Source organism: Mytilus edulis, chromosome 6 (assembly GCF_963676685.1).
Source record: "Mytilus edulis chromosome 6, xbMytEdul2.2, whole genome shotgun sequence".
Taxonomy (NCBI): Eukaryota; Metazoa; Mollusca; class Bivalvia; order Mytilida; family Mytilidae; genus Mytilus; species Mytilus edulis.
Genome location: NC_092349.1, coordinates 82652825 through 82665215, shown reverse-complemented (window position 1 = coordinate 82665215; position 12391 = coordinate 82652825). Strand labels below are relative to the sequence as shown.

At 32.1% G+C, this 12391-nt stretch overlaps 1 protein-coding gene across 12 annotated transcripts in view; it reads left to right on the top strand.

The window, feature by feature from the left end:
• Positions 1–12391, top strand: part of LOC139528661 (GATOR complex protein Iml1-like) — a 103508-nt gene that overhangs the window by 23292 nt on the left and 67825 nt on the right. For all 12 annotated transcript variants that reach the window (XM_071324768.1, XM_071324767.1, XM_071324766.1 and 9 more), the window contains 2 exons: positions 2219–2292; positions 2586–2664. In XM_071324768.1, coding sequence (XP_071180869.1) covers positions 2219–2292; positions 2586–2664 — 153 coding nt within the window. The remainder of the gene's footprint in view (positions 1–2218; positions 2293–2585; positions 2665–12391) is intronic.

The window sequence follows — 12391 nt, the reverse complement described above, 5'->3', positions numbered from 1 at the left end:
GTAATTTTAGGGAATTTTTGCTGTTTTTGGCTATTATCTTGAATATTATTATAGATAGAGATAAACTGTAAACAGCAATAATGTTCAGCAAAGTAAAATTTACAAATAAGTCAACATGACCAAAATGGTCAGTTGACCCCTTTAGGAGTTATTGACCTTTATAGTCAATTTTTAACCATTTTTCGTAAATCTTAGTAATCTTTTACAAAAATATTCTCCTCTGAAACTACTGGGCCAAATTAATCCAAACTTGGTCACAATCATCTTTGGGATATCTAGTTTAAAAAATGTGTGGCGTGACCCGGCCAACCAACCAAGATGGCCGCCATGGCTAAAAATAGAACATAGGTGTAAAATGCAGTTTTTGGCTTATAACTCAAAAACCAAAGCATTTAGAGCAAATCTGACATGCGGTAAAAGTGTTTATCAGGTCAAGATCTATCTGTCCTGAAATTTTCAGATGAATCGGACAACCTGTTGTTGGGTTGCTGCCCCTGAATTGGTAATTTTAAGGAAATTTTGCTGTTTTTGGTTATTATCTTGAATATTATTATAGATAGAGATAAACTGTAAACAGCAATAATGTTCAGCAAAGTAAGATTTACAAATAAGTCAGCATGACCAAAATAGTCAGTTGACCCCTGAAGGAGTTATTGCCCTTTATAGTCAATTTTTAACCATTTTTTCGTAAATCTTAGTAATCTTTTACAAAAATCTTCTTCTCTGAAACTACTGTGCCAAATTAAACTAAACTTGGCCACAATCATCATTGGGGTAACTTGTTTAAAAAATGTGTGGCGTGACCTGGCCAATCAACCAAAATGGCTGCCACGGCTAATAATAGAACATAGGGGTAAAATGCAGTTTTTGGCTTATAACTCAAAAACCGAAGCATTAAGAGAAAATCTGACAGGGTTTAATTGTTTATCAGGTCAAGATCTATCTGCCCTGATGTTTTCACATGGATCTGACAACCCGTTGTTAGGTTACTGTCCTGAATTGGTAATTTTAAGGAAATTTTGCCGTTTTTTGTTATTATCTTGAATATTATTATAGATAGAGATAAACTGTATACAACAATAACATTCAGCAAAATAAAATCTTAATAAGATCTACAAATAAGTTTTACATGACCAAAATAGTCAATTGGCCCCTTAAGGAGTTATTGCCCTTTATAGTTAATTTTTAACATTTTTCATAAATTTTTGAAAATGTTTAGAAAATATTTTCCACTGTAATTACTGGGCCAAGTTCATTATAGATAGAGATAATTGTAGCAACAAGAATGTTCAGTAAAGTAAGATCTACAAACACATCACTATCACCAAAACACAATTATGTCATGAATTTATCCGTGTCCATTGTTTAATATGCACAAGACCAAGGTGAGCGACACAGGCTCTTTAGAGCCTCTAGTTTATTATTGTTTTCAAATAAGCTGTACATAAACTAAATAATTGTAAAATTTAAGCGATTTCTGTAATTAGGTTATTTTTTTATTTCAATATTACCTCTATTTCACCTATTAGTTCAACAGAAAAAAACGACATTAACAAAAGTGTATGCTGTTTCCAGAGGCAGATTGTGAGCTTAAATGAACGGTGACCCCATTTTTTTATTTCATTTTTCATTTAAGTATATGATAAAGTTCATTTATAAAAAAAATATAGCGAAATCCTATATTAGAAAAAAAAAATGATTTATACCCATGAGCCCCCTTAAACATTCTCTTATTCTTAGTTTCTTTGAGGCATCCACCAAATGGCTGTTTAATATAATCAATGTACAGTTCACTTAATATAAGTTCAACCTACCTCAGAACTTGGTGTTGTGACATCCAAACAAATAAGATGACAATGCTTGATCATGTCACAGGAAAAGAACAGGATTATTTTGCAGATCTTTGAAAAGGAAAAAGAATGTGATTGTCTAGTTACTAGATAATGCAAACAACCATGGAATCTTAAACTTAAAACCTGAAGGTCACAAAGTTAAACCATTGGTCCATTTGTACTAGTATCACAGTCAGACTAGATATCCTTATTTTGGTACAGGATACTGTATATTCTTGATTGAAAATGTTTCTTTTGAGCTCAAGTGACATGTATTAAAAGAATTGTCTAATAAAAAAAAAGAGCTAATATTAACAAGAAGATATATAAGTGATATGATAAAAACATTATTTGTTATAGATATAACCACATTATTTTTCTTTTAGTTTCACAGTAAAAGTCAGAAGTCAGATTTAGAAGTTGGAGACGATTATAATATACCACACTGGATGAATCACAGGTAATTATATACAGGTGTTTATTATCATTAAAGAAAAGATTTTCCAGTTCTCGGACAATATCCTAAATGTGCTTTGAGCAGTTTTCATGAAACTTTGGTGACTGGTTTATATCTAAAAAAGAAACCTTCCTTTATTTTTTTTATCAATTTAAATTTATTGAAAAAGTAACAGGCGTATCTTGCTCATGTTGCTGCTGTTTATCAAATTTAGCATAATAGGCATCATTTTTTATGAGTAATTAAAAAAAATTACTGTGAATGTTTTTAAAATAAGATATATTTTCTGATTACAGTTTTTATATATCTAAACACCAGATAGAAGCTCGACTTCAAGGATCATTTGTACCAAGGATTAAACCACCCCCAGAAATAGTAAGTTTTAATTTTATTATATTCTTGTATTTAATATTTTCTTAATATCTCCATGATCTGTCAAACCTTTCCTCTATATTTCCCACATCAAAGGTCCATTGACGCCTTTGAAGTATTCTTAAAGTAAAATTATTGAAACAACACATGTATCTCTCGACCATCAAACATTGTAGTCAGGTCCCTGATTGGATGATTTTTGTGGATTATATATTGCACAATGTCACTGGCTGGTCAGCTTTATTTCAACTATCTTCTCTGCCTGCATGCTATGAGTACACATATTATTGGTGGTCCCACTGTCTGTATCATTCTACTTACCTTGTAATAAAACTGAAAATTGTGGATTTGGGACTTCAAATATTTTGTCCTGGCCTTAAAAACTTTGACATCAATATGAATGAACCATCATTGATAAGTTGGACCCAAACTTATCAAGTCATCTTCCAGTTTAATCATGAAGCAAAGAAAACACTTGTTTCTTTCATGAAATATACCTATATACAATCACATAAATGAATTATTTGGTTGTCTGCATATTTTCTTTAATAATGACTGTTATATATTTTTAAACCGCAAAAGATTTTTTGCGTTCTTATAATGCTATAAAGTCGTCATCCGTGTCGTCGTCTGAAAAGACACATTTGGTTTCTAGACAATTACGTCGTCCGAAGACATATTTGGTTTCTAGACAATTACATTGTTTCAGTGAATGGATCTCTAAGAAATATTTTAATAAGGTTCAGTATCACAAAGGGAATGTTGGGATTGATTATGGGGGTTATGATACCAACAGTTTAGGAATTAGGGACCAAGAAAGGATTGAAAAACAAGCATTTTTGTAGATTCTGGAAAATAACTTGTGTGTGAGTGTATGGATCTATCTGACATTGTACCACAAGGTTCCATATCACAAAGGGAAAGCCGGGATTTGTCATATTTTTTTTCTTATGAATTATATTTAAAAGTTTCAAGAAGAAATCTTCAATTGCGCATTAATGCGCAATTAATTTTTGAGATGTTTGATCATCTTAATTTTGTTGAGGGTGGTAAAGGGTTATTTTGTGCCATGTGATCACTGTTTTTTATTTCGTGGTCAACGTATTTTCACTTTTTTATTTGACATTCAGTCGTGCAAGACAGGTGCCTCGTTCAACGAGTTCTGCTTATTTAATTTTACATGCATCTTGATTTTCGAATGCTTATTTTGCGTGCTCGGTATTTTTCAAATAAAATTCAAACACTTAGCAGGGATTGTCAAGAAATACTTTTTTAAAACCCGTAAACCAATTATATCATAAATGTGTATATATCACCAAGGAAAAATGAGGTATTTTTCCTTAGCAATATTTTTGAATAGTTTTGTATTGTAATAGAAAAATGTAGTTTATTTTATTTCATATGGTTTATTAGTTAATGTATGCGGGTTCTACTTTGTAAACTATTTTACATAAAATTATTGTTTAAATGTTCTATACATTTTCAAGCGTAGGATTCTTCAAATATGTCAAATAAGCACTTTTATAAACTATTGAACTTGTCTGGACAATGAGACTGCAGCAGTTACCAAATTATATATATGTCTAGTAAAGTTATAAAGAGCATCTTAAAAGTTCGGACAACGGTCAAGCGTTATAATATTTGTATAAATAAATCTATATTTTCTTTATTTCTTTAAGGATAAATCAAAGTATTAGAATGTCAACATGTCAAAACTAAGTAAAGGCTTAATGCAAATAATTCACGTTTCAAAGAAAACATAATTAGACTGTCTTTCTTAATTCTGGATTAGGGATTAAGTTAAACTTGAGGTAAAGCTATTAGCACCTTCAAAATATTACAATAAGACTGTAATTAGCTATTTCCTATTTAAGATAAAATACAATAGAAGTGCTATAGTTTAGTTACATAATTTTATACTTTAACTATATATTTGAATTGATAAAAATGTATCTAAGGGACCATAAGTTGAATACTAAGGATTAAAATAATTACCCTCCCCTTTTCAGGAGTTATGTATTTTGATTGGTCAAGTTAATATGATATACATAAAATGATTATTGAAATTATGGCAGATGGAGATGCGTTTTTAGAAAGTGACTTGGATATATGAACTTTATGTAATTTTAGAGATTGGATAACTTAGGGTTTTGTCACATCATGGTGACTTAGTTGCATATTCGTATACATATATTTCTTGTGTTGTAAATATGAATGCTTTATCTATACGAGAATAATTAATATACCATCATTGAACTTAGTGTTTTATTGACTTCTTGTGCGTTATATGAAGAAAACCAGACAATGAGATACCTATGCTCTACCATCATTATACAGAGTTAGTTCCCCTACAAAATAATATGATAGGAACTGGGTCGCAGAATGTCAGCTAGTTCCCCCACTTATTGACATGCAATCCGGTCCGGTCATAGAGTGGTTCGAGGACCCGGCTTCGTTTCTCGTGAAGAAGATGCTTGCTGAACTTTAAGGACTAGTGCCATAATATAGAAGACCTCCAGGACAGAAAACCGTATAGGAATTTAGCTATTTACTTATTCCTTGGTAACTGCAGAGGGTGAGTACAGCCTACTATTAAATCACCTGTGACACTTTTATATATAATAATAATTTTAATTTATTGAGCATATAATTAGGTCTGATAAGTGATAAGGCTTATATTTTTCATCCCTCCTGAAGTCTAATATTATATTATTAAAATGGCAAAGTCTTTTGAGTTCAAGAACAACTTCATGGCTAATGTAGAAACAGCCATTGTAAATAGTAATAAAATAAGGGTTAAATTAGGTAATATTTATATTAATGCTCTTGTAGACTCTGGTGCTACAATTTCTGTTATTAATGAGCAATTGCTTAGAAGAGCATTTTATAAGAAAGAATTACCAGTCATAACTACTACAGATTTACATGAAATTCGTGGAGTATGCAATACTGTACATAATGTTCAAGGGAAAATTGATTTGGACATAGATGTCAATGGATTAGTTATGCCCTTTTCTTTTTATATTTTAAGAGATGTTGGATTTCACTTAATCCTTGGTCAAGATTTTTTGACTACTCATAAGGCAAATATTGATTTTTCAAATGGTTGTGTTTCATTTCATAATGATTTTACTATTGCTGCCTTGGAGTCTGGAAAGAATTTAGAGAGATATTTCATAGCAAACACAAACAAAACGCTGACTTTGAAAGCATATACAGAGAATGATATACAACTTTCTATCAATAAATTCCCAACAAATACAACAGTGCTGTTAGAGCCACACGATAATTTGATAAACAGACAAATATTAGGTTCAAATTGTCTCAGTGTAGTTAAAAATGCAAAAGTTTACTACAGAGTGCTAAATCCAACAAATGAAGACATTGTTATAAAGGCAAATTCACCAATTTCAAAAGTTTGGAAATCACCCACAAAACCAATCTGTGCCTTAGATAACAAATCAAAATCAGATGTTCAATTTCAAGACCCAATTAAAGAGGCATTAAATCTTAATGTTACAATTGATTCCGATAACATTACTAAAGAACAACACCAAAAACTTCTAAAGTTAATAGGATCAAATAGGAATGTTTTCGCTAAAGATGCGTCTGAATTAGGCAAAACAGACTTGCATTATCACAATATTGAAACGACAAATGAATCACCAGTAAGGTCTAAACGGTTTCAATATTCACCAAAAATGCAAGAAATTATGGAGACACAAATCAAAAATCTCAAAGAAAATGACATCATTGAAGAATCAATGTCTCCTTACCATAGCAGTGTAATCTTAGTGAAAAAACCAAACAATACATACAGATTCGTTTTAGACTTTCGAAAATTGAATGAGGTCACTAAAAAAGTTTCTTTCTCAATTCCTAAAATAGAAGAGGTTGTTGATACAGTTGGCTATTCAAGAGCTAAAATTTTCAGTTCGCTTGATCTTGCTAGTGGATTTCATCAGGTGCCACTTGATGAACAGTCAAAACACAAAACAGCATTCATGACACCACAAGGTCAATACCAATTTAAAAGATTGTGTTTTGGTTTAACAAATGCACCTGCAACATTTCAAATGTTAATGACTAAAGTCTTACAAGAACTAAATTGGAAGGTTGCACTTATATACATAGATGACATATTAGTGTTTTCCAAAAACTTTGATGAACATCTTGAACATTTGAATCTGGTATTTCAAAAATTAAAACAAGCAAAGTTAACTTTACAACCCTCAAAATGTCATTTTGCGGCAAAACAAGTAAAATATTTAGGACACATTATCTCTGAACATGGCATACACGTTGACAAATCTAAAACAGTTGCAGTTTCTGAATATCCCATTCCAAAATCAGTCAAACAATTACGTAGCTTTCTTGGTATGTGCAACTATTACAGAAAATTTATTCAAAACTACAGTAAAATTTGTTCCTCTCTTACAACACTATTAAAGAAAGATGTAAAATTTGATTGGACAACAAAACAAGATGATGCATTCAATACATTAAAACAAAAACTGACATCTGCACCAATCCTTGCATTTCCTGACTTTGAAAAAGAGTTTTTCCTGTCAATAGATGCGTCAGATTCAGCAATTGGTTATGTATTAGGTCAAAAACATCATGAAGGACTAGAAAAAGTTATTGCATATGGAGGTAGAGGTTTAAGAGATCAGGAAAAACGTTGGCATATCAATCACAAAGAAGGGTTAGCTCTAATTGAAGCTATAAAAACTTTCAAACCGTATATAGTAAACAATCAGTTTACAGTTTACACTGATAGTATAACCGTGCGATGGCTAAATAACTCAAAGGACGCTACTGGACGACTTGGGAGGTGGTCATTGTTTTTACAGCAGTACACTTTCAACATTGTTCATAGGCCAGGCACCCAGAACCAAAATGCTGATGCATTGTCACGAAGAGATTATCCCATAGATAGCCAAGACAAAGAATACCAATCTGATGATGACCTTCCAGAGATTGGTTCACTTCATGCTGAAAGGAAAGAACATATAGCAGTCACCTTTGAGTTTGGCTGGGAAAACAGCATCCGGATTCCTGAAGTTCTAGCTATTGAAGAGGACCAACCTAAAGATCCTGATGAGATGTTACCAACACGTCAAACCTTGTACCAGCTACAAAGAAACTGTCCAGACTTCAAACCAATTTTTGATTATAAACTAAAAGGACTCGTTCCAGATGAGGTTCAAAAGGCAAGATCTCTTGTTGCAAAGGCGTACCATTATGAAATTATTGAAGGCATTTTGTACCATATGGTTTCCGAAAATTCAAGAAAACTTCCTCCAGGCCACAATTTCCTAAAACAACTTTGTGTTCCAGCTGTCCTACGACGTGATGTGATGTTATGTTACCATGATAGTAAAATGGCAGCTCATCCAGGTGTTGAGAGAAACCATGCATCCTTACGTTTAAAATACTATTGGCCAAATATGTATTCCGACATAGACAAGTACGTAAGAACATGTGAACAGTGCCAGAAATCAAAGAACTCTAAACATCAGAGACCAGTACCCCTTACTCCTTTGCCAATTGAAAATGTGTTTGAAAGAATGCATATGGATTTTTTAGAACTATCAACAACACCTGACAAACACAGATACTTGCTACTAGTGGTTGACAGTTACTCGAAATGGTGTGAGGCATTTCCCTTGAAATCAATGGAAGCGAAAGTGGTTGCTAAAGTATTATTCAATGAGATAATTTGCCGCTGGGGAAGTCCACGTTGTATCATATCTGACAGAGGTGCCAATTTCATGTCCAAGCTTGTTCAAGCTCTTTGCGAGTTATGTGATGTTACTAGACACTATACAAGTAGCTATCATCCGCAAACCAATGCAGCCTGTGAAAGAATGAATTCTTATATCATTCAATCCCTTCGTTCATATTGTAACAAAGAACAGACAGATTGGCCAGATTTTATCCCTCCAATCATGATGGCTTACAGGTCCACACCTGCAACACAGTCAACTCAATTCTCACCATTTGAAATACTGTTTGGACAACCAATGAGGCTGCCTATTGATGTGTCTTTAATACCAAAACAAACAATGCCAAGGGAAACTAAACAACATGTAAATGAATTGGCAAACAGATTAAAACTCTACCGTGAAGTTGCTGCCAAAAACCAGAAAGAAAAACAAGACAAATATACCTTTCAACACGACAAAAAAGCAGTTCAACCAACTTTCGTTGCTGGGGCAAAAGTATGGCTATATTGTAGCAGAACACCAAAGGGCAAGAATCACAAATTAGTTCAAAGATGGACAGGTCCTTACCGAATTCTGTACAAAGGGCCAAATAATACCTTTAAGATTAAAAATACTGAAACACAAAAAGAGGTTAAGGCATTAGTACATGCTAAGAGACTGAAGGACTACCACAATCCCCTAGACCGTCCAAATTATCTGCTGCCTGAATATGAAGACATTCTACTTGATGCAGAGGAGCAAGATGATGACGAAGCCACAAATGTTGAGCGTAATGATGACCTTATTGATTCACAAAACATGCAAAATGAAGACAATAATCAGACACAAAATGAAGTTCAGACTCAAAGTTCAGTTCAAAATGATACAAGTATTCCAGACAAACATAATTCACAGGTCAAAAATTCACAAAAGGCAAACCAAGGGGCATCACAAAATCAAAACAGATTACAAAACCCTCAGCATACCGCATTTCAGTCCAATGAAATTGAAAAACTTGTTGAATATAGTCTTTATCAGGGTAAACCTATATACAAAGTAAAATTGACTGGTAAGCCAGGAACTAGTTGGCAAGATGGTTCACGTATTCCAGAAAATTTAAAACAGGATTACCATAGACAATACAATGCAAAAGGACGAAAGCGGAAACGTCCAGGAAAACACAAGTTTTTTGAGTCAACTAAAAGTCCGTCAGTTCAAGTCATTCAAACTTATAAGGCATTTCCCAAAACAAAACCAAATTCATTTCAAAACCAGGGAAATAGTCAACAATTCAGTCAAGTACCTAATCAAAAAATTGTAAGCGTTCTATTAGACAAAGATCAAAAACAGTCCAGATATTTAGTAAAGTTTTCAAATGGTAATGTCTGTCAAGGTCCAAGAAGTACTCTATTTATGAGTGAGGATTTAAGACCTGATGTGTTTAGGCAGTTCTTAAAAGTCCTAAAACAAGAAGAAAATATGTGTGGAAACTCTCAAAATCCAGTACAACCAAATGATTTTCTGCCAGTATCCCAGTTTGATATTGAAACAATGAAATTTATGCACCATTTTACACCTACAACACGAAGAGCAATACCCACTCAATATTCATCTGGTCATGGCATTAACAGGTTCAGATTAAAACTTATTGAACATTATGCAAGGGTTAATGGCAATGATCCAAGTCTGTACTAGTTCCTTACCAAAACTGGGTATGTTATAGGTTCTGCTTTAATCGAGCTTTTGTTCTTAAAAAGACATGCTCGTATAAGTTTTTAAGGATCTATATACTTATTTCAGCATTGTTCATGCTCTTGTCCTAGACAAAGACCATGGAATACAATTTTTTTTCCAATAGTAATGTAATTTTTGTTGTTCTTATCATTCAACACTAAAATAAAGTAATAAGACATAAATTAAAAATAACAATGATTGTTAAATGTGATGACAAATATTTAGAAACATTTTTAAACTGTAGAGTAAGGGTTGGTCTCGTCAACCAAACCTTACTTCTTACAGGCAGTTTAGTATGGAAGTGACGACTCCATGCTGAATTATTATCAAATTCGGGAAATTCATTTTCATTGATTTCTTAAGATTATGATACATCATTGTTATTTTTGGTTTTTGAAGTATTAATATATATATATCTAATCAGTCAGTTATAAAAGTCCGAAAATTTATTTTTACCCTATATTTCTTAAGTAATGTGTTAGTTAATCCCAAGGGTTTGTACTTTATAGTTTTTAATAAATTCAAAGATCAACTAAAGAATAATATTAATGCTATGTACATGTAGATACTAAACGTTTCTCTATTAAATATAAACTCTGCTCATCGCTTTTCAAAGGGCTAAGAATAAATAGTTTTTCAAGATTATAGGATATTAATATTTCATGTATTAAGGCCAAAATAAATTGTCACAAGGTGATTTTAGTAAGCTGTGTCTCATTATACTCAGTAGTATGGAAGAAGTTTCAATAACATTTATGATTATCAAATTAGACTATTTCAGAGGATTCTAGTACAGAAAAGAACCAGAATACAAGACATTTTCAAAGTAAATTGCAGTTAAGCAATCAAGTTCTGTGCTTTGCTCGTGGGAAAAAGAGATATATTCAGCCTCATTCTAGTGTCGGTTCCTCATGCTTGTCAAATATTATATAAAGGAAAAATCCATTAGGTTATGGATTTCATGTTACATTTCGGAATATGTAACATTTCATTGTGTGTCTTTTTTTGAAACTTCCATGTGGATATTGATTTCAAAGTTTTACATTCGTTGATGTAAAACATCAGTGGATCAGGTGAATCTCCATGTGGATATGGAATTCACAGTTTACATCTGTCATATGTAAATTTCTTCAGTTTCATGCGGATTGAAACTTCGAAGGTCAGGAAAACCATATATAAGGTATGAATCGCCATGCAGAAATGGGATTTAGAAGTTTCATGTGGATTGAGACTTCAAACCAGGCAACTGGTTTATGCCGATAAAACATCCTTCGGGTACCACTCTCTTCTGAGAGGAAGGTTTGTTTTGTGTCCAGAAGATTTGTCGTGTTCGTGCAACAGAACAGATGTGTTCCAGAATATTTCAGACCAATAGACTATTATCAAAAGATTTGTATCAAAAGATTCATATCAAAAGATTCAAATCATAAGACTGTGTTAAAATAACTATTCATTTCGTTAATAATGAGATTTATGTCAAAGGATTCATATCAATTGAAGCAAAACCAAAAGATTAATATCAATAGAAGCAAAACCAAAAGACTGTGTTCGAATGACAATACATTTTTTGTTCAATGACGTTAATAATGATATTCATGTACATAATTCAGGATGTGTTTACTTTCAATGAGGATATTTCAATTATTGTAGAATAATTTGCTTTAATGAAATAATGTTAATTTAAATAATGTGTGTTACCATGTAGTATATATATTATGCACATGTATGAAAAGATTTTTTTTTTTTATTGTTATTTCTTCTTTCTATAAGAAAAAAAAAATCTTTTGTGGAAGAAGGGAAAGTATATCACCAAGGAAAAATGAGGTATTTTTCCTTAGCAATATTTTTGAATAGTTTTGTATTGTAATAGAAAAATGTAGTTTATTTTATTTCATATGGTTTATTAGTTAATGTATGCGGGTTCTACTTTGTAAACTATTTTACATAAAATTATTGTTTAAATGTTCTATACATTTTCAAGCGTAGGATTCTTCAAATATGTCAAATAAGCACTTTTATAAACTATTGAACTTGTCTGGACAATGAGACTGCAGCAGTTACCAAATTATATATATGTCTAGTAAAGTTATAAAGAGCATCTTAAAAGTTCGGACAACGGTCAAGCGTTATAATATTTGTATAAATAAATCTATATTTTCTTTATTTCTTTAAGGATAAATCAAAGTATTAGAATGTCAACATGTCAAAACTAAGTAAAGGCTTAATGCAAATAATTCACGTTTCAAAGAAAACATAATTAGACTGTCTTTCTTAATTCTGGATTAGGG